The sequence below is a fragment of the Populus euphratica genome, unplaced genomic scaffold (genome assembly GCF_000495115.2).
Source record: "Populus euphratica unplaced genomic scaffold, PopEup_1.0 scaffold82.1, whole genome shotgun sequence".
In the NCBI taxonomy this organism is placed as follows: domain Eukaryota; kingdom Viridiplantae; phylum Streptophyta; class Magnoliopsida; order Malpighiales; family Salicaceae; genus Populus; species Populus euphratica.
The window spans coordinates 173,011-195,993 of NW_011499961.1; the positions used below are offsets into that span (position 1 = coordinate 173,011).

Sequence of the window (22,983 nt, forward strand, 5' to 3'; positions counted from 1 at the left end):
TTTTTCTTTTATCATAGATGGTTTAAATTATACTTAAAAAAATATTTTATTTTTTATTTTTTCAAAGAAGAGTAACACTAAATTATATACTTATTGTTAATTAAACGGGCAAGTTGCAATTTTTTTCATGGTGGTAATCAAAATGATTAGTGTCCAGGCCTACAGCCAAGACCATATAAAAGGAGTTATAGGGTATCCAAGAGATTGTTGAAACTGAATTGGGCCTGATGGGCCATAGATCAGAGAATCAATAGGCCCTTGAGGCATTGACCCACTCTATATTATTTTAGATCACCGTCTAATTTATTCAAAAAGATTTCATTGTCAAAGTACCTCAACGCCCTCTGCATTCAAGACAGAAAAGCGCCAGTCACGCAGATTTAATGGATACATGGATGGCTTAAATTGTCCTTCACAGCATTTAATCTCTTAAATGACGTGGGCCCGCTTTCTCAAAATGGTCAAGATTAATATATTAAATTAATCATCAAATCCATGTTTTTAAAACTTAAAACAGAACATCTAAGCAGAGTATCCAAGAGATCGTAATTATCGCTCGAGGACACCGCTAAAACCAAAGAGACAAGACACTCACATTCCATCACCCCAATACTGAAACTTGCCACGTACCAGTCTTTTCATGAAACTCGAGTTGCTTTAACATCTCCCACTTGAAAATTTTGGCGGGCAATCAAAAATAAAATTCAAATAAAGAACCAAACAAACCCTAGCGGCCCCAATTGTCTTCCCTCTTTCTCTACTCTCTCTCTCTCTCTCTCAAATTCTCTCATTTCTGCTTTGGTCTCTCTATTTCCATGGAATGCGACCTCTTCTGAGTTTCAGGTTATTAAGCATTTCTTTCTTCTTCTTCGTCTTTTTCTCTCTCTCTTGATTTATTGATTTTTTATTTTCCTTTTAGATTTATATTTGATCATTTTCGGCTTTTATGTTTTGTTTATTACGGACTGCACTAAATTAGGGTTTTTAGTTAATATTTCTGTTTAAGTTTTTTCTTTATTCTGCCATGATTAATGTGATTTTTAGCAATTTATATATGGTTTTAATGTTCATTTCTTGGGCTTTTGTCCGTTTTGAATATGTATTTCTGGTCAGTCAGGGTTTTTAACGAGGTTTCTGGTGCTTTATTGACAGGTTTGATTAATTAATAGGGCATAGTTGAGAGAATCTTTAATCTATGTGAGTTCAGTTTCTATGTTCATTTTGTAATTGTTTCTTTTGGTATTTAGTCTCATCTTGCGGGCTTCCTAAAGTGATTAATTCAAATTGTCTTTTCACACATTGATCAATGATGGATTTCTAATTTATTTTTATTTCATTATTGGATGTTAACATTAAAAGGGAATAAATTGGAGCAATTGGAAACAAATTTGAGAAGGGGAAAGAGGGTTTATTATGGGTAAAGTGTCTCCGAAGGATGGAAATTTGAAGACCCCAAAGCAAAAAAGGCGGTTACGGAGCTCAAGCAGTAGGTATTTGAAGCCAGGTGCGCTTGCTCAGCTTCAGTATAGCAAGGCGTCAGCAGCGAAGTCATGTACCGATCTTGGAAAAAAGAGGGTTGCTGTGTTTGGGAATAAGAAGGTGGGGGATGATAATGAGCTGGTGGTTGAAGAAAGGGCTATGGATAAAAGCCCTTTGTTATTATCACCTGTGGGTTTGTGTAAACAGCATCATCCAACTATTGATAAAAGCCCCTTGATGCTATCACCCGTGGATTTGCTGAAACAAAATCATTTAGCGAGGACACCAAAGACCCCTCGGATTGAAGATTGTGATACCGAGTCTAGACTTGAGTCTCTTCCCATGGAGTTGCTGGTAATACTCATTCCCGAGCATGTTATATGAAGGAATTTCTATCTGTTTAGCTTTTGTGGACTTGTTAATCCTTGGATATGCTTCTGTAATTACACTATGAAAATCAAGATCTAGAGTGGTACAGATATGAATATGTTACCCTGCATGTTTCCCTTTAGAAAGTTAAATAAAATAAAATTAAAGTAGGATGGAAATCCTGGAAATATTAAGGAACATGAAGGAATTTCAATATTTGATTCAGAGAGCTGGATGTACCATGGAGGCATGATCTTATAGATTCCCAAAAAAGATAAGACCTTATCAAATCTCACATCACATTTCTTTATTTGCGAGGTTTCTTTTTATAGATGCTAATACATTTGTAAGTTGAAAGCATCTGCATGTATATGTGAAGCACCATCTTGGCATCTTATAAAGTTGTTTGGAGATGCTTTGGAGAGAATAATTTCTATTTTGTTACGTGCTTCGTTATTATTTTCTCACTGGAACTGTAATGGATAGGCAAGTTTATGGAAGTTCTATTTTCTTGATTTATAAAAAGAAAAATTTAACTCTTGATGCTCAAATGACCAGCCAATAGGATGGTAGGCATCTTAAATTGCAGTGCTGTAGATTGAAATTCAATGAGGGTGAAAGTGGATATACTATCAATTTTCCCAAAGCGTTGTAAATGTCAGCCACCTGTCATTTATCATGGTTCGTCTTTTATCTGTTTCTTGTATATGTGTAACTGAATTGTTGCTCAGTTCAAGAGAGCTTTTCTGTTTCTCTGTGTCTCTTTGATACCTTGGCCTATCCACTAACGACTTCTGCCAAAACCCAAAGGCTGAGATGTGCTTAAATTATGTTGATGACATGAAGGATGTTCTTTGCATAGGAATTGTGAAATCCTTCTTAAATCAAGAAAGAATGGATCACTTTATTTTGTTTGATACCTGCTACTGAACACACAGCTTTGCCCTTAATTCTTCTCAAATGTTTTTTTACGCCTCATTATTTGTGTATTGATTCCTGTTTGTTTGTTTCTTTTGAGGTTAAAATACTCTGTCACCTGCACCATGACCAACTGAGGGCTGTTTTCCATGTTTCTCAGAGAGTTAGAAAAGCTGTAAGTCTCTCTTTCTCTCTCTGTTTAATCCACTGATGTTAGAGTTGAATTGAAGAACGAACCCGCTAATGCTTGTTGAGAGCAGGTTTTGCTTGCAAGGCAATTTCATTTCAATTACACAACACCAGATCGCTCTCGACAGGAGATGTTACTGACAATGACCCCACGGCCTACTGAACACTGGCCTTTTATGAGGTAGGCTTCCAAAAGCACAAGGTTTTTTTTTTCCTCTTATAATTATTTTTGAAGTTACTAACTCATCAAGTTTTGTACTTGCGATGTTTGAATGACTATTGCAGCAAGGGGAGTGGTAAGGGCATTTTCATGTCAACTCCACACACCCCAAAAGCTCCAAGGCATGGTCCCCGGCCACCTTCTCGCATCAAAATAACTGAGATGAAGAGTATTGCTGCGGTTCTTTTCCAAGATTCTACATTGTCTTCGAGATGCATGGTGCCGTCCACCCTGCCAAAGCCCCTTTGCAAATCTGTGGCTTCCAACAGGGTTCTATTCTATGAGGAGGAGTTATGCCAGGCTGTTGCTCAGAATAAACTTCGTTGATCTCATTGTCGTTTCTTTCCCATTGCCTTGTGTTCCATTTGTATAGTTTGTTTCCATCCTATAGCTAGGTAGTTATAGTTTGAAAGAGGGGTATGCAATTTTGTAGGTTTCTGGGGCAAATTAGGTGACAGGTAATATGGGACTTCAGATTTGCACTAGTCCACAGATTTAGGTTGTGGTTGTTGGAATAATATATTTGAAACTGGATACTTGTATATATTCCTATATATGTTTGCAATGATATTTGGATTTCTTCTATAAAAATATTCAAATAATTTAAAAGTAGAGTTGAAAATAAATTGGAATGAATATGGGTAATATCTAGGTGGTGAATATTCAAGCTAAAAACTTCAGTAATATCTAAAGAGAGTATGATTCTCTCATAATAGATATGTTATGAAATGCCATAATAATGGGGTCTTTGTAAGAAAAAAAATCATATTCAATTGGAAATGGTGTGATACATAATGAACTATGCAGATTTTTCATAAAGCTATACCTTTCTAATAAAAGTTACTGATAAGATTCCATATAATATTTTAAAAGATAGAAAATGAAATTAATCATACTGAAAATAATGAGATGTTCATGCTTAATAAGCCCACCAACCACGGAGAGTTAATATATAATATTGACTCAAACAAACAGCTTTAGACCATCTGATCTAAAACGAATTTCATGTATTTCAATCAGATATGAACTTTGATTAAACGGATATTTAAAAGAAATAAAGAATTAAAGGATAAAACTGATCAGAGAAAAAGTTCATCTTTATGAAGAAGTACAGATAAACTGATAATATAGGTTGTCGTCGAGGAATTAAAGATTGAAAGTGATAAACTGATAATGAAAGTTCATCTTTGATTAAACGAATATTTAAAAGAAATAAAGAATTAAAGGATAAAACTTATCAGAGAAAAAGTTCATCTTTATGAACAAGTACAGATAAACTGATAATATAGGTTGTCGTCGAGGAATTAAAGATTGAAAGTGATAAACTGATAATGAAAGTAGTTGCAGACTCTTGAACCGGCAACAGGTGTTTATATAGATTCTTTGAGCATGATGTACATACACTGCACTCGTTAGATTTATAGCAACCTAATGTATTGTAAAATAATAACATCACTGTATAAGATGGAAGGAAAGGGTCACCCAAATTAACTTCAGCTTGCTTTCATGGCCGACAACAATTTCTTGAAAGATCAGGGACTCCTTGCAACTGCAAGCACGCTTATGCCCCTCTACCGGTTAGTTCTCAAACATTATCACTGCAGTTATTTTAGCTAAAACGTAACCATAAAATTCACAGGCTCATTAGAATACATGTGCGCTAACCGATTCAACAAAATTCAGTATCCTTCACAATTGGAAGACATGCTGGTCTTGAAGGCAATAAACACTAGCGAATCCTGCTGCTGGCACAACATGAACTGCCCAAAAGATCTCATCTGGAATTCATGAACTGCCAGATAATCACGCGTTTCTTAAATACTTCAAAAAGATGAGCGCTCGGGGACAGCTGACAAAGTAATTACTTGCCACGTTCCACCTGCACTGTCAAATCCTTGATTCCGACATCCTGAAAAGTGTTCAAAACCTGTGCCTTCACAGATGCTGCGTCAAGTTTGTCTGAGACATGAAGATGCAGAGTACCAACAATATCTGTGTTAGTAAAGCTCCAAAAGTGCAAGTTCTGAATGCCACGTAACCCCTTTATCTTCATGGTATCATTTATGGCTTCTTTCAGATCCTGCTCATGAGTCCTCGGAATTCTTTGAAGCAAAATCTCAGCAGAGTTTCTAAGCAACGGAATGACTGAAGATACGATTAAAACGGAAATGAATATTGAGCAGGCAGGATCAGCAACAAGCCATCCTTTGTACTTAATTAGGAGAGTAGACAAAACAACACCAACACTTCCCATCGTATCTGCCAGAACATGCAAAAAGATTCCCTCCATGTTGTGGTCAATGTGGTGATGGTGGTGTTTTTTCGGTTCCTCTTGTCTAGATACTGATGTCCTTTGTTGGGAACCGATCTTTCCCAAAGAAGAATCACTTTTAGAATCCAAATATTGAAGTTCATGAGCATGGGCATGATGATGATGGTCATGGCATCTGTGATCAGGGGAATGATCACAGTGCTCATGTTGATGGCGAGCATGGGAGGAGTGGTCATGGTCATGGTCATGGTCATGAGCATTATCGTGGGGATCGTGGCTGTTGGAGCTCCCAATTTTACAGCTGTCTATAATGCCCTGGTGATCGCAAAGATGGTGTTCATGATCTTCATCATGGCTAGCCAAAGACTTCTCATGGCATTCATGGGAAACAGAAGCATGTTCATCATGCTTTTCGTGGTCATGTGAATTGTGGTGACAATGAGAGTCAGAATGAGACTGAGAGTGGGAGCATGCTCCAGAGCCACCATGAGCATGATGATGCTCTTCATGAAAGAAAACCAAACCAACCAAATTCACAACAAGTCCACCAATCGAAACAATTAACAGACTATTAGTTGATATCTCCTGAGGGTCCAGAATCCTCTCAAATGACTCCAATACAATTAGTGCTCCAACAAGAACTAGAAGAACAGCATTGACATATCCTGACAGAACCTCAAACCTTCCCCGACCATAATTAAACTGATTATTTGCAGGCAAGCGGGAGATATAAGAAGCGTATAAGCCAATTGCCAAAGCAGCACAATCAAACAACATATGACAGGCATCCGATATCAATCCAAGACTATTACTCATGAACCCAGCAACAAATTCGACAACCATATAACAAGTATTAATCAAAAGGAAAAGTGCAATCTTCCGGGACTTTCTCTCGCTCAGAATGTGGCGGATAGGCTTCATAATAAAACCACTAAATACCTTCGGAGGTGTATCCATTCCTAATTCAGGATAATGTGAATGAATAGAGTCCAAATTCTTAACACCAAAATACAGCAAGAAACCACATATCAAAAGCCCCCAAAGAGAAAGCTCAGGAAAATAGAACAGCTCCAAAACAACCGTGCAAACAAACGTAACAAAAAACTCTCTCCTGAAATCTTTGGAACCCACTAACTTCCCATCATCATTGCAATTCTCACTCAAAAGAACCCCAAAAACAACAGTATTCGCCAGAGGCCAACCTAAACTCGCAATAGAAACACCTTTTCCATCGCCATTACCACTTTCAAACACTATAAAGCTTACAGCAGCAGGAATAAACAGTATAATTGTGGTATAAAACAAAGAAATCAGTCGAACCCGTTTTTGGTCTAATGCTCTAATCGTCCCCCAATTCATAGAAACACGCTCATAAAACCCCAAGAAACCAGACACAAAAGGCAACACCATTGGCCAAATCCTAAAGCAATTCTCTCTAGGAAAAACCGAAATCCCATATTTATCAATGAAACCAATGGAAAACGGGAAACAATCAATCCGATCCCAACTTATTGAAAGCAAAAACAAGCCGACAAAAAGGGAAATAAACCCAGGTAATTTATGGGTGCTTACACCAAAATTATCATTCTTTCTCCTCCGATCAGTAACAAAACGAGCGGCCGCAACACTACCGGATAATTCAGCAAGAATCATGGCAGCAGTCCCACAATATCGAAGCGCTTGGAATCTGATGAGGAAAACAACAGTAAGGAGGAGAGATTTGGAAAACAAGAGCCTGTGTTGTGATTGGGAGATTGAGGAGAGAGAAAAGATGGGTTGGTTGGGGTTTGTTCTGAAGTGTAAAGGGGTTTTAGAGGAGGAGGAAGGGGAGAAGAAAAAAGAGAAAGAGAGGGATAAAAGAAAGGAGAGGAGACAGACAAGGAAAGAGAAAGGGAAGATATTGAAGGAGGAAGGAGAGGATTGAAGGAAAGGGAGGAGAGAGTAGAGGGAGCGGAGAGAGAAGAGGAGGAAGAGGAAGTAAAAGGAGAAATTTGAAGAGGATTTGGAAGGAAGGGAGGAGAGTCGGTGTTTTGATGGTGTTGGGGTCGGGGTCGGGGTCGTCGAGGTGTATGGGTAGAGAGGGTAGGGTCTGGATTTGGTGGGGGTGGCTGAGGAGATGGAGTTGAAGGTAGTGGTGGCGGCTCGCGAAGGGACGGATAGGCGGTTAGGACGGTGCTGGTGGTGGTGGTGGTGGTGGTCGGCCATGGCGGCGACTATGGGTCTCTTGAAGTGGTGGTGTTGACTGTTTTTCTTGAAAAACAGCTACTTTGGGAGGAGGAGGAAACTGCGTGTGTAATTTACATCTTATTTCAAGACAAATAATCAAAATATAGAATTCTATATAAGTTGCAATTATAATAAAAATAAGTCTTTGGAAGAAGTACCGTCATCAGCTAAATATTATTTTTTAAAGGGTTTAAAGGTTAAAACAAAATTATTAGTTAATTTTTTTTAAAATAATCATAAAATAAAAAAATCAATTTTAAATTAAAAAATTAAATAAAATTAAATCACAACACCAAATATCACCCAAAGCTCTCAATCTCTTACAATAATTGTAATTAAAGTATAGATATTAAATCCAGTTCTGTATTAGCATGGTCTATGAATTAGATCTTTAGTCATACAGATTGAGTTGAGTTAATTTAAAAAAGTAATTTTTTTTAATATTTTATATAAATATATACAGATTGAGTTGAGTTAATATATGCTTCCCTGTAGATATGCTGAAGATGAACCTCCACCCAATCAACCTAGATTGCTTCATTGGTTTCTAGCTCCTGGTTCCATCCAGCAGCCTCGTTTTCCTCAATTCCTCGAACCAGTTTTCTCATCGCTCTTATTGGGCTAGCTTCGTCAGATGCAGCCACGCCAAAAATCCTATTGTTTCTGGACTTCTACATCAACCAAAGAGCCACTCCAGAGACTACTACTGCCCAATGCCATCCCTCACTGGTAACTTCAGTACCCTTCAAATTATGAAATAACCTCGAAATCAGACCATCAACAAAGATGGCTTGCTTGTCGCGCATACAGCCTAGCTTTTACCAAGTCGTATGGGCTGGTCTACAATCCTCTCAACACATGCAAGGCTGATTCAACAATAGATGGACACGCATGGCAATGAGGATTGATAGTCATATACATGTCGTCCCAGTACTCTATGTCCATTCGTAAGCAATCTATTCTGAACGAGTAAACAAATGAATATTCTTATCCTCTCAAGGCCTTTCCAATCCCAAACTAACCTCCATAATGGTCCCAATTGGTGATACTGATTCACTATGCAATTTTGAACCAGCTTGTATGCTGATTCAACTGTGAATACCATGAATACGCCACTGCGAGAATATTGCCAGAACACTTTATCATCATCAATCTCCATGTTTGGTGGTGGATAACTAACCAACAGTACCATCATTAATTGCAGAGGTAAAAGATGCGCAAAAATATCCCATCTCCATTGTTGAATGGGATCAGTAACCATGTCTGCCACTTTTAATTTGTGAATCTCCTCAGGAATGGGCTGAACTGCATGCATGGTCAGCTAAAGGACCATATCCTTCAAGCCACACATCTGACCAGAACCTCACCTCTCTACCATTCCTGACTGCCCAGGAAACACCCCGAGTAACATAAGGCCACACCTTACAAATTGCTTTCTATAAAGGAGAGTCTGTTCTTTTGGCCTGCACTTGGGAAATATCTCCACCTGATCTAACATACTTCTTAAAATCGAATTCCATAAAATTTTCCAGGTCATTGAGCACCCACATCCAAGTTTCATTATAAAAGTTCTATTCATGGTATGCATATTTCGCAATCCCAAGCATCCTTTGGCTTTCGGCTGACAAAGAAAGGTATTAATTAGTAATTTTATGTTTTTTCTACAGTATAATTACCAAATAACTCTTTATAAAATTACTTTGGTTGGGGACTTTTCAAGTTTTTTTTTTAATTCAATTACTTAAATGTTACTATCAAATAAACTCTCTCATGCAAGGTTATTTTAAGTTTTTTATTATGATTTTTTAAAATAAAAATTTATATAGAATTATAAATGATTTGATATTTTTATATATAAAAATTAATTTTAAATTTAAAAAATTATTGACACATGCTACCCATGCATTTTTTATGGCACATTCGACTCCCACACAACATCGGATGTCACCATCACAATGGTTTGGTGAGACACGTGTTTTTTAATAACGCACAGAGAAGTGTCAATAAGGAGTTTTTTTTCTCTCTTTTTTCTTTCCTCTCTTTATCCAGAAAAACATATTGAAAAACAAAAGTCTAGCTATTTTTGAAAAATTTAAATTAGATCCTTATTTTTTTATTGCAAACTTCTATAAGTTATTGGGTTAATTTGTTTTTTTAATTTCATCAATTAATACTTTATTTTTATATCAAATTTGATATTTATTTTTTTAATTGCAATGCATTTTGTTTTGGATCATTTATTAAGTTATTTATTTTTTCTATTGCATCCCTTTATACTTTGTTATTATATTAGATTTATTTCTCATTTTTTTAAGTATGATGTTTTTTACCTTAAATCTTTTATTGAATTAATTTTTCTTTGGACTTCATCTCTTGAAATTTTATTTTTATATCAAATATAATTTTTATTTTTTATTGTTATTTTTAGTTCTTCTTATCCTTTTCCTAATTGCAATTGTTTTTCAATTTTTTCTATTATGATTTGTTTTTTTTTTGTGTTAAATTTGATTGTTTTTTTTAAATCTATATTTTTTAAAAAAATTTCATGTTTATCCCTAATTATTTTTTTTGATTTATAATTTTATATTGTTATTTTTTTAATTTATGTTTTATGTTGTGATTTAGCCATATAATCCGTGTTATAAATTTTTAATGTTGGACCGGGTTTGTTTTAGTTATTTTTAAAAATTTCATTAATTATTATTACACTCGTTGAAAATTGTTTTTTTTTTATATTTTGAATTCTTTTATAAATTTTATTTTTTAAAATTTTCCCCTTCAATACAATATTTTTTTTATATTTAAAGTAACATGATACTACTCGCCGGGTTTTAACATCGTTTGTTTTTTAATACTTTTTTCTTAATTTTGATAATTGAAAATTTAATTCAGATCATTATTGTTTTAGTTTTTTTTTTTTGGTGTACTTTAACATTATTGTTTTAATTATAAAGAAATTAACCCGGTTCACTTCGTAGCGTGTGCATCAATCTGGCATTTTACATATTCATATTCAGTTTGGGATTCATTTAATGGTCCCACGTAATCATTTCATTCACGTGCCTGTTTTTACTTGAATCCCTTGTGTCATCCACACCTATACAAACTTACACGTGTTTATCCACAGCAGAAACACGTAAGAAATAATTTCAGCAGCGTAGGCAGGGCAGCTATTAAAGTAAAAACAGGAAGAAAGAAAGACCAGGCACATTCCCCATTGTTCTAGCAGCGTCTATGTTTTTGCTTTAAGACACGTTGCAAGTTTGAGCCATTTTACCATTTGCACATGGGGTGTCTGGATCGCGCCTCCGAACTCTGTCACTGGCCCCATGATAGCACGGGACTCAAAAAACGCGCGCCATTAGAGGTATTTACTACTCAGATCTTTATGATACGAAATGATGAAAGACCCCCTTCATATTTATCATGTCTTTCTTCTGTAACCAGTCTTCTTCCGATTTTATTATTTGGGAAAGGCTAGAATGTCTGTTTTACAATGTCTAATGTAAGGTTTTCTTGTCCTGGTAGGGCTTTCATGTAGAATTATTTTGATTAATTACTGTCTTGTGCTGGTACAGACAGTGGAGATTAAAGTGAAAATGGACTGTGAAGGGTGTGAGACAAAGGTGAGAAACTCAGTGACAGGGATGAAAGGAGTGATCCAAGTAGAAGTGGACCGCAAACTACAGAAACTGACGGTGACCGGATACGTGGACCCAGACGAGGTCTTGCACCGTGTGAGGTATAGAACGGGAAAGAAAGCTGAGTTCTGGCCGTATGTGCCGGCTGAGGTAGTCCCTCACCCATACTCTCCAGGTGTGTATGATAAGAGAGCCCCACCTGGGTACGTCCGAAATCCGCTTCAGCTCGAGGACCCACAGGCCTCTTCTATTGCAAGTGCCAGTTCTTTCGAGGTGAAGACCACTACAGCTTTCAGTGATGATAATCCAAATGCTTGTGTGATAATGTGATTAATTGCATGTTGTGATTAGTCAATCTGGGCTGTGATCGATGAGTGTTGTGTGGTGTGTGTGAAATAGGTGTAAAATTTTCATGGAAGAGTTTACGTTACCGTTAACCCTACCAAAATTTCTTTTTGAAAAGTTACCTTCCCTTCTTATTTTTCAAGGTTGCCCATCGTGGATTGTATTTAATTGATAAAATTTGAGGATAAATTTGTATCATTGATGATTTTGGCATTTTTTTTATAAAATAATAATAAAAAATTCTTTTCAAATATTTTTACCTTGAAAATACATTAAAATAATATTTATTTTACTTTTAAAAAATTTATTTTTAATATTAATACATTAAAATAATTCAATAAAAAAATAATAATTTGATACTAAAAGAATCAAGCAATTTTAATATTTTAGAATCTTTTTTCCTTACTTTCTCTTTTAGTAAAGAGGAGGAAAAAAAAAAGAAAACAGAAACATTGAATTGACAAGAGATTTGGTTATGACTAAATTTGAAAAACATTGAGATTAAATATGTGATTTTAATAACTACAGGGATTAAGTTATAATTAACTCTTTAACCAAAAAAATAATTAAAATCATTAATGCAACACACTGCATCTACAACTCTTTTATCTCCTTCGTATTTGTTATCAAACAAAATATTTTCATTAGGAAGAAAGATGGGACTTAAAAAATAAAATTGCTGTTAACAACACTATTTCACATATTTTGACCTCCAAATCCACATTCACAAGCTATACAAACCCATTTATTCTAGTTTTGCCACAAGTAATTATGCTGCCAATAGCAAATTAGGACAGCAGGACTGCACATGAAGGCTTGCACTACAATGGCCAGGCCGGGTCCAATGCGGAGCTACCAAAATCAGAGGATTGACATGAAACATAAAAAGCCAAGTTGATACTTACAAATTCCCCCATCCTTAGCTCTCTCTTGGGTTATTAGCCTTTTTGCGTCCCTTGGGACCCTTCCCCGAAGACGATTCCACTGATATTGGTAATACAGTTCCATCCTTCAATTCATTTGGTATAGATAGCTGCTGCTCCACTATCTTCCCTGCTTCGAGGGACATCATCAAGTCCCTAAGCTGCACGTGCATGGAAATATAGAAATTTTAATCGAGATTGTAGATCCGTCTGCCTTGTCCATGGTAAGAACGGGATACGAGGGATGTCAAAAATAAAAATAATCACCTGTTCTTCCAAGTCCTGAATTTTATCGTCCTTTATTTTCAAAGCCATTTTCTCCCTGAAAAGAAATTGAAGGTGATACCAACAAATTATAGTTCGATAGGAATATAGGAATTCAAGCTGTTTCAATATTTACATTGCCCGCAGAAAAAAAAATGTAGGAAATGGAACGAGTACGGACTGAGGTAACCTACAGCAAGGTCATAACTGTTGATAGTTTACAGCTTTCCTTACCAATCCACCTAGCATTTCAGCACTGCCATCGTTTCAAATATGGCCATCATAGAAAAATGTAAAATAGGAGCTATTATTCTATAGAGAATTTTTAAAACATGCACAACAACATCTATTGTTAACCCAACAGCAGAGACTTAAAAACTAATTTTAACTTTCACATCACACGTTTTGTAAAAGAACATTAGGTGAATACAACGCAATAAAGCAAAGCCCAGACACAGGATGAAGGCTTTTTTTATAATCCAAACATACCTCTCTTCGATTTCCGATATCTTTGCTTTCCATATCTCCTGATTTTTCACTAGATTCTCATTGAGCTTCAAGAAGAGAGGGCAAAAAAAGGTGATAATTAACAAACATAAGAAGTAAACAAAGCATTAGTACTTAGTATTGGAAATTTATCTCTGACAATGATACAGAGACAAAATTATATTTCCAATCATCCTAACTGAAGAGATCAGAAAAATACTATATAAGCCCAAATTGCACACCAGATACAGACTCACATCATCAAGAAACTTCTTCTCTTTTATACATCTATCCAGCTTGGCCTGCAACTTCTGCAGTTTTTGAGCAATAGCCTTCTTAACAGCTTCAGAAATTTCTCTTTCAGTTTCTTCTTTGACTTCTTCGAGCAAAGTATCAAAATACTATGAAAAGAAGATATATTACTCCAGAGTACTGAAAAAAGCCCCGCGTAAAGCATAATATGTAACAGACCAAAAGACACGGTCAAAGTAGACACAATGGCCACATCATAATGAAAATTCCGTTGAATCTCCAGTATAGGCTCAAAAAGATAGTTCATTCAATATGGAAATGCGGAAGAATGCACTTACAAGCTTTTGGTTCTCAAGCTGGGTGGCAAGGAGTTCATTGTACTCATTGACAATCTGTAATAAATTTAAATAAGATTATTTGAACAAAAAAGCGGGAAAAATTACAAGTATCTTTTCTAAGAATCATGGTACACATTACTGCTTCAACTTTGCTTTTCAAAAGAGCCTCGCTAACTCCAGAGTCTGCACACTCACAACCTCCACAACCATCGTAAGCATGCACACAGTGGGAATTCAACTCAACCAACTTCCCATCAGTTTTTGATTGAATCAGTCGGTGAACATAATTGTCTCCAACATAATCCCAAACACGCTGGGTGTCCAATTCAAGTGAATAACAGTGTTGTGTTTCTTTCCAATGTCGTATAGCATGTCCTCCTTTATACCTGCACCAGTTTTTCTTGTTCAAAGAATGCCAGACTGAAGGACACAGTGAAAAGAATAAAAAAACATAAATCACTCCAGACATAACAGGAAACTGAAATCGTTACCTGCCACAGCCAACAAAACCACATAAAACACAAATCCATAGATTCTCAGAAGTTTGACATACAAAACAAATTGATTTCTCAGGTTGTTGCTGGCAATATCGGCAAACCTGAAAGTGATATGTAAATAGCTGGTTAGCAAACTTCCAAGTATTTTTTCCTTCTAATTTCATTTGGAAAATTCATAAAAACCATAGCAACAATAATGAATGCAGAAGCAAATCCTAACAATAAAGAACTATAGCCACACAAGTCTACTGGCCAAGCAAGTTTAAACCCCCAATCTAAAGTTAGCATAAGCAAATGGCAGTAGAAAGCTATACGGAATGGGGAAAACAAATCTGCTTATGCATTTTCTATAGAATCCACTATATCATATTATTTACTAAAATCAGCTATCATATAATTAATTAAAATTACCAAATTCTTAGAAATAAAACTTATATTAGATGAATAAGAAGAAAAGGAAGATTATAGAAAATCAAATCAGCAAGGGACATAGAAACAAAAAGGCCGTGGATTAGAATTTTGGAGGAACCAATAAGACTGGAAAATTATGCAAGCCAAGCAGATAGCCATTGTAATTAGGATTTTAAGCTTCTGGAATCCAAATTTGCCAAAGTCTCAGCAAATGATGCATTTCTGTCAGTAAGTGATTTAAGACATTAGTGGCCAAAACTACTGCTTCAACCATAGCATTGCCTCAGAACAACAACAAAGATGCCAGGCAAGGCTCTTAGCATCAGTTGAACTTCTTGATTCAGTAGGCGGTGAGTGACCAAATGAAGTTTCAGCTAGACTATGATGAGCTCAGAAATCATCACATGATTATTTTTCATAATTATTAAAATTTAGCCCCAACTTTTACAACCCTTTATTTCTCATATTTTTCCAATCCATAAATTTGCATATAAAAAATGAATGACTGGTAACTTTCGCAACTGCCACCAAATACAATGCCAAAGGAATTAAAATATTTGTTTCCAGATCAAACATAGCATGATATTTTAAAATTTTGGATTATATCCAGTACCAGCTTGCCTCTTCAGTGACAACCCCCAAAAAAAAAAAAAAAGGAAATAAAAGTTTTAGGGTACTTGAATCATTGGTACTATGTTGCTGGTTTGCAAATTCTTCTATATTAAACTACAAAAGTATGGCAGGTGACAACTCATGCAAACAACAAATGCCAGTATGACAACATGTAATCTAATGATTTACAGTATACAATATACATGCAGCATATAAGGGTTTCAGAGCATGAAATCAAAACCTATGTTACTGATTAAACCATGAAATGATGATTGAATAATAAAACGATGTTATAAGACTCATCTGTAATTCATCTCTAAGAACTTGGAAACTATGACATGCTACAACACATAAAAAGGAAATATTTCAGGAAAAAAGCATTTACTCTGACAAATTACATTACATAAACAATATAGAAACCATGTAGGATTTGGAAGAACTTCTAGCCTAGGCATCAAGTATAGTCAGTGCATGCATGGATAGAGGAACAGCAAAAGACCTTAAATAAGTTGTTACGTGTCAAACTTAAATGTGCTTTCAGGCGTTAATTGTTGAAATACAATCCATGAGATATCTTGACACAAGGTATCCAAAAGAAAGTGGTTGATTTTCAAGTACTTTTGAGGTGCACTAAAAAAATCCAAAATACTTCCCAAATAGGAACAAGTTAGTTACTCTCAAGTCATAGGAATGAAAGGATTTGAACCCACCAAAGGTTTAAAGTATTTCCTAATCATTCTACTTTCAAACTGGCCACGGACCTTACACAAGCACAAGCAGCGCATAAATAAAGTGTACGAAAAATCAGCATCTGGAACTTTTAGCTTAGGGATCACCATAGTTAGTGCATTCACACAGAGGAGCACCAAATGACCTTACACATGTTTTTTCGTATCTAATAATGCTTTTGGCATTAATCGATCAACAATCAAGGGGATATCTTGACAAACTGTATCCAATAGAGAGTGGGTGATTTTCAAGTCCTTTTGAGTTCCACTAAAAAGACCCAAGAATACTTCACCAAATAAGAACAAGTTAGTTGCATCTCAATTCACAGAATTGAAAGGAATTGAATACTAAATGTTAAAATATCCTCATATCACTTTACTTTCAAACTGGGCCCCATAACTTGCACATGCACAAGCCGCACATAAATAAAGCGCAAGAAAAATCAGAATTACTCACCGGACAAGAAGAATCAGTCCATTTTGAAATGCAAGAGCAGTGGAAAGAATGATTACATATAGTTGTGAGAATTCCACCCATGTCTTGGTCTAGCCTCTCTGCATCATGAAGAATCAGTCCATCACCCACAACATATTTCAGTGTTGACAAATTTTTTTGACCCACACCATGCAGCAGATCGGATATTTTTTTTTCAGCCTTAAAAAAAAAATACAAGGATTTGAGGAAGTAAAAAATGTGATGCATGCTGGTTGAATACATAAATGTTGGCACATTGGATGACGTATTTTTAAAAAAAATTATTGAGATGACAGCACATCAATTTGATCCATGTCTGTGAAAACCATGATTTGGAATATGAGATTGTGATAAAATCATGAAACTCATGTCGATATAAATTATGAAGCCCAATTATAATGAACCAAATATTAAAGGCTGAAAGTGAAAAAAAAAAATTAAAAAGGACACAAAAAAGATGACTCGAGTAAACCTATAAAGGTGGTGGTCAGCACAATGTTGCTGGTCGGGGCAAATTTTTTTGGATGTAAGAAGAAAAAAGTTAAGATAATGCTAGGATTTTTTAAAAAATAAATTCAGTTACTTTAATAATATAAGAAAAAAAAAAACAACTTCAATTTTATAACATGAAAAACCAAGCAAACTGAGTGAATCTCATTAACCTAGGTTGATCTTCTAAAATTGTAACCTGTGAAATTTCAAACCTGACTCAATCAAGAAGCCTAATTCCCAACCAATTCAATGTTGAAAGATAGAATAAAAAAATCTAAAAAGCACATCAAAGTAGAAAAAAAACAATAAAAAGAATGATAAACAAATTTGATAGAAAAAAAAATGAAGTACGATGGAATCGCAAAAATAAAATAAATTTTATAAACCATCTTAAATAAATAAAAAATAACAATAAAAAAAAAGATCAAATTTGAGAGATGAAAAAATTGAAGAAGATGATCAAATTTGAGAGATGAAAAAATTGAAAATAATTTCCAATTTGAAATATGTTTTTCAAATAAAAAATTGCAATTAAGAGAACAATGACCACATCTGAAGGGGAAAAAAATTGAAGGGTTATTATGAATCGTTTGAGGGGTAGCATGGATCAAGGTGGAGGGGAGAGAAAATTTAAGAAAAAAAAATCAAAATGGTGCCAAACTCGATGGAATCACAATGAAGACACCACCTAGGGAGAAAAAGGACCCCAAGAAGAATCTAATAAGGTGGTGAAAGAAACGGTTTCGACCAATGGAGGCAACCGCACCTGCCACCTGAAGGCAGTGAAACAACTAAAATGTGTAACACACGTATAAGCAGCTTTTTTGTTTTTTCATTTATTTTATTTATCAAAATACAACATTGCTCCTAGGACCAAGTAATTATTACTAAAAAACCATTATGAAATTATGAATAAGCCCCTGCATTCATGCTTTTAGAATTTCGAATTTAAGGGCAATGAAGTCATTACATTGTGCTTACAAAAGTAAAATATCCAAAATACCCCTAGACCATAGTTAAGTGTTTTTTTTTTTTTTTGCTTTTAAAGGTAATCAAATAATTTAATTTAAAAAATTATGGAAAGATTGAGACGCCCTTAACAATTCAAGAATAACAAATAGACCTCATGAAAAGACCACTTAGCCCCCAAAGGTTAGTGAATCCAATTTTGTTCGTTAAGGGCAAAAAAGTAATTTCAATATGGCAATGAATAGTTTTTTGTGTCTAGATATACATTGTTTTTCCCATGTGATTTAGAGTTTTTGTTAATATTACAATATCATGTGTTAGTTTCATTTTGGATAGCATATCCAAAATAACAAACAAGCTTTGCAAACACAAAAATATTCTCCATTGTCTCATTGAACTTATAATAAGTTTGGAATCACAAATTCCTTAAGCATCCAAAGCTAGGCTAGAAAATATAGTTGCTTATATAACATAAACCTTAATGTCTTTGCAATTTCAATATAGAAGCGAGGAGAATGAAAAGAAGAAAAGACATGAAAATGAGCAAGAAAGCCATTTCCAGCCATTGGATCTCAAATTACTAGTATAACTCATAGTAGCATAGCAAACAATAGTTCAGGTGGTCTAATTATCTTAGTGGAGGTAAATTGGAAGGCAGACATAGTAAATTCTAAAGCAAAAGAACCCATGTGAAGGTCTATCTTTGACTTATCCACTTGCTTTCTATGTGTGCACCTTACCTTCTTGATTGCATCAAGTTGTGATCTAGTACATTCTTTTTAGGACTACCACTAGGAGCAGTGTTTTACAGAAATTGGAATCAAAATAGAACACCAGTGGGAAAAATAAAAATACTTGAGAAATATTTGGACCATGCAACGTGGACAGAATTTTTCATGACCTCCCACAACCTAATTAATGCCTCCATCACAACTTAACACCAACCCCCTCTCATGCTCCTAAGGTAAAAATCAGAATTAATTTGTAGTGAGGAATATGTTCATCAGAAATCCCTTTAGCCACTGAACTCTAAGAAAACTAAGTGAACCAGAGAAACAGAGATTAAAGGTCATGGGATAACTTTCAAAATGTATTCATGATTAAACAAAGACCATGCAGCACTCGATAGATGTGTGGTCCACTAAGCAAAGAGATTACCGCTTCCAAAGTATATAAACAAGAAAAACGGACAGATGATACTTTTAATAAAGCTTATTTGCTTTTCTAGCAATCTTATCTCTTATTGAGAATGCCTTTATGATGTCCTATACCATCCATCTAATTTCTATAACTCTTTCAAATTTCATTCCAAAATATGAAGCATTCTCAAAGAATAGCTTTATAATGATAACTAAACATACCAAGACAAACTGGACAAGAAGGCTGCTCAGTTGTGCTTGTTGGAGATGGGTTTGTGTGTTCAAGTGAACCACTGTAACCAGTGAACTGGACATCAACAGTGAAAAGCACCCGGCAAACTTCCTCCTGTAGAAATATTAAAATGACTCGGTAATAATACAATGAGATAACTGATTTCAAGAAATAAATAAATAATGAGAGCAACAGGACAGAAATTGTTAAAGAAAAGGATGCTTACCTCCAAAGAATTGAATTGTCTACCATTAAAATGAAGGTAGAATTTATCAGTGGAGTCTTGAGTATCAAATCTTATAAGAATACTATAACGATCCTCCATTCCATCTAACCTAGCATTCATTGCAACAAATCAGTACTTTGATGCAATAGAAGAATTATTTTTTTCAATAATTGTTGAAGTCATTAATATTACCTAACAATTCGCATCTCCAGAATGTGGTGAATGAAAGAAGCACAAAACTGGCAGAAGTCAGCATAAGTCATGTGGTTTGGCACTCCAACCACCGCCACTAGAGGTTTCCTTTCGACCTATACCATTATCAACCAAATTGAAAACCATTAATCACATCATCAAAATCAAACACACAAACAAACATAAACTGATAGCATGGTATACAGGGAGATCTGAAATGCCCTTGTTGGAGAAAAGGTGCATAACGCCTCGTGTCTCTTCGATCCTAGGATTTCCAGAGGAGAAGGGAAATGCCTCATTAATTGACGATGATGATTCCTCGGCTGTTGATTGCCAGAAATGGTCCTCCAGTGAGGCCCCGCTGACTGCAGCAGCACTTGAACTAGTTGACATGCCTGTTGAAAACATTAAAAACTGGAGTAGTCATCATCAACCATCAACCTAAAATTAAAACATAAAAAAATTACCCAAGAAAGAACATTTAACAGCCACGCATAGCGCAAATTCAATTAAAAACCTCAACTTTTTACGAATTTTAACCAAAATATCAGGCACTAGAGGCTGAAAACAACATTGCCTCCACATTCATCACATGAACTCATGTATTTTAAGCAATGATCATGTTACTGTGAAGAAAGCAGAACCTCATGTCCTTCCATTTCCGTGAAAAAACACCAATACAAGCAGATTTATTCCAAACAAAACAAAAAAATCAGCACATTTTGGCATGCTAAGCAGACGTCAAACACCCAAACCCTGGCTATCATAGTTTCCATGCTAAGCAACCTAGGCACTATCAAAGCCTAACACAGACTAATTAAAACTCAAACCTTCTGAATTGTAAAAAAAATAAAATCAGAGGCATGTCCTCCACTCAAAAGTCCCAGCCCTTAGCTCCTTAGCGGAAACCCAACTTCATATGCTTAACAGAACAAAAAATACACAAACACACACACATATATATATATATAAACTTTCGACACCCAGAATCGCACAAAGAACACGACCTCTCAATTCGATCCTCCACTACCACGAGGACCAGTTCCATGTATTTAATAGAAAAATCACACCATGTATGGGAGACATTAAAATAGCTTTGCAAACATTTCAGACCCTCCTAAATCCTGTAAGAGTTCCCATCATGTATCAAACGGAACCTAAACATGCATTTAAATACATCAAAGACATTCAAAACAGAGACACATATGAACTCATGTATTTTAAGCAAAGGAGATACCTCCTAAGACCGATTCTGATAGCCTTATCCAACTCAACAGCCTTCGTGAAACCTGGTTGGTTTGACCCCAAAGAGACTTGAGAGCTGTTTGGAGATGCTACCGGTACTGGATCGTGGCTGTGGGAAGAGTTGATGTCGAAGCTGGTGATGGTATGGCAGCGGATTGCTGGACGTGCGTGGTGGTGATCGTGTGTTGTCTCTCTTGAAGTAGGAGAGGGAGACAGTGGAGAGAGAAGATGGGTGGTGATGTTGTGGTGAAGGTGTCTGTTGATTGGGTCAGATGGCGGTGGTTTTTAATATTAACTCCGGTGAGGGGACAGAACACGGGTAGAACTATGGAGACGAGATAGTAAGAGACGGCACGTAGAGGGCGAGGTCGTTTTGTATACTGTTCGGTTTACAATTACGTGACATAAAATTTTATCTTTAACTCTTAGAAAACAAGATTGAACAAAATTAAAACAATATATATTACAATTACACGTGCTTTTCTATTGTGTTTTTTTAAAGGAAAAAATACTCAATCATGAATTAAAATATTTATACACACATCTAATTAGCTAAATTAATATTTAATAAAAAAAATAACTAAAATTAAGATATTTAATTTTACAATATAAATCATATACTTAATAATTATATTTCTTAGAATAAATTATTTATTTATTCAAAGTATTATTTATTCCAATAAAAAATAAAAAAAAAATCATTGATGAAAGGTAACCGAATCAAATTATGAAGTTCAATTATAAAACAACCTGAAAGCGAATGATGAAACTAAAAAGTTAATTAATTTTAAAAAAAAAAGAAGAAATTTGAGTCAATTCAAATTACTTCATTAACATACAACCATGGATACATAATTGAAATAACCATATAGATAAAAAAATGAAAAAACAAAAGCATTGAATCAATTTTGAAAAAATTAAATGTTCAATAATGAAATTAAAAAAATAAAAAAACCTAAAAATAAAATCAACTTGTGTTAGCTTTCAAAACTCTTAATTGTGGTCATGAAATTAGAACTATCTATGTTGAAGGCAAATTCATAAAAATAACGAAGTAAAATTCTTAATAAAAAAAATATTAAGACATAAAATTTAAAAAAAATAACAAAAAAAATATTAGTCATGCCAGATTAAATTGCCAACCCCACAACCATAACAAAAAAATATAAAGATTAATTTTTAAAAAAATTAAAAATTGAATGATGATATATATATATATAAAAAAGATTAAAGTCAACTTATGTTAACCTTCCAAACTCGTATAACAATAAAAAAAATACAGAGGGATGAAATAGAAAAAAAAAACATAATAAAAAAAGATCCAAAATAAAACAAATTACAATAAAAAAATAAAGAGCAAATCCAACATAAAATAAATAAATTGAAATGTAATGTCAAAGGATGAGATTTAAAATAAAAATTAATTAATTTAAGGATAAAAAATCAAAAAAATAATGACCAAGTTTGTAACATCTCACTATATGCAGTACAATTATAACCACGTATTTGTTAAATATGCAAGCCTAACTAAATTTAATTGAGAATTGATACTTTAATCATGAATTTTGTGTTAAAGTTTCTATGTGGATTTTGAAAATATTGAGAAATTGTTATAAAATAACAAAATTAAGTTAGTTCATAATTAAAATAGCCTAAAACCAAAAATAATTTGAAATGATAGGTGGTATAGGATGCCAACCATAACATACTTTGAAAAAGAAAGTTTGGTTAATTTAATGAGCATGTTGATTTTGAATAAATCAATATGTGTTAATATATAAATGAAGGCTTATAATGGAACATATATATTTTATTTTAATTATGTTATTGTTAGTGTGAATTG

General features: G+C 34.6%; 4 protein-coding genes across 10 annotated transcripts; 2 read left to right on the forward strand and 2 right to left on the reverse strand.

Moving 5' to 3' along the window:
* The first annotated feature begins 728 nt into the window (after positions 1 to 728).
* FBS4 (F-box family protein) lies at positions 729 to 3,760 on the forward strand. Of its 4 annotated transcripts, none has more exons than XM_011044848.1 (6): positions 729 to 843; positions 1,153 to 1,197; positions 1,360 to 1,833; positions 2,867 to 2,941; positions 3,027 to 3,136; positions 3,241 to 3,760. In XM_011044848.1, the coding sequence occupies exons 3-6, from the start codon at positions 1,414 to 1,416 to the stop codon at positions 3,500 to 3,502; spliced, it is 867 nt and encodes a 288-aa protein (XP_011043150.1). In that variant the 5' UTR covers positions 729 to 843; positions 1,153 to 1,197; positions 1,360 to 1,413; the 3' UTR covers positions 3,503 to 3,760. The 4 variants fall into 4 exon arrangements, with proteins under 4 accessions (XP_011043150.1, XP_011043153.1, XP_011043152.1 ...); XM_011044851.1 differs by having other exon boundaries at positions 1,387 to 1,833; XM_011044850.1 differs by lacking the exon at positions 1,153 to 1,197.
* Positions 3,761 to 4,501: 741 nt separating this feature from the next.
* On the reverse strand, positions 4,502 to 7,775 carry LOC105138690 (zinc transporter-like protein). The gene has a single exon (XM_011044853.1). It carries the CDS (start codon positions 7,650 to 7,652, stop codon positions 5,037 to 5,039), a length of 2,616 nt encoding a protein of 871 aa, XP_011043155.1. The 5' UTR covers positions 7,653 to 7,775; the 3' UTR covers positions 4,502 to 5,036.
* A 3,097-nt stretch (positions 7,776 to 10,872) lies between these two features.
* HIPP27 (Heavy metal transport/detoxification superfamily protein) lies at positions 10,873 to 11,798 on the forward strand. Of its 2 annotated transcripts, none has more exons than XM_011044855.1 (2): positions 10,873 to 11,040; positions 11,252 to 11,798. In XM_011044855.1, exons 1-2 carry the CDS (start codon positions 10,960 to 10,962, stop codon positions 11,642 to 11,644), a joined length of 474 nt encoding a protein of 157 aa, XP_011043157.1. In that variant the 5' UTR covers positions 10,873 to 10,959; the 3' UTR covers positions 11,645 to 11,798. The 2 variants fall into 2 exon arrangements, with proteins under 2 accessions (XP_011043157.1, XP_011043158.1); XM_011044856.1 differs by lacking the exon at positions 10,873 to 11,040 and adding an exon at positions 11,123 to 11,181 and having other exon boundaries at positions 11,233 to 11,798.
* A 522-nt stretch (positions 11,799 to 12,320) lies between these two features.
* LOC105138692 (BRCA1-associated protein) lies at positions 12,321 to 21,554 on the reverse strand. 3 transcript variants are annotated; one of them, XM_011044858.1, is made up of 13 exons: positions 21,133 to 21,554; positions 20,100 to 20,290; positions 19,896 to 20,011; positions 19,704 to 19,812; positions 19,468 to 19,591; positions 16,628 to 16,725; positions 14,414 to 14,520; positions 14,062 to 14,308; positions 13,923 to 13,976; positions 13,590 to 13,733; positions 13,336 to 13,400; positions 12,850 to 12,904; positions 12,321 to 12,743 (listed from the first exon to the last, which is right to left on the reverse strand). In XM_011044858.1, exons 2-13 carry the CDS (start codon positions 20,286 to 20,288, stop codon positions 12,579 to 12,581), a joined length of 1,473 nt encoding a protein of 490 aa, XP_011043160.1. In that variant the 5' UTR covers positions 20,289 to 20,290; positions 21,133 to 21,554; the 3' UTR covers positions 12,321 to 12,578. The 3 variants fall into 3 exon arrangements, with proteins under 3 accessions (XP_011043160.1, XP_011043159.1, XP_011043161.1); XM_011044857.1 differs by having other exon boundaries at positions 20,100 to 20,309; XM_011044859.1 differs by lacking the exon at positions 21,133 to 21,554 and having other exon boundaries at positions 19,901 to 20,011; positions 20,100 to 20,191.
* Between the last annotated feature and the right edge of the window lie 1,429 nt (positions 21,555 to 22,983).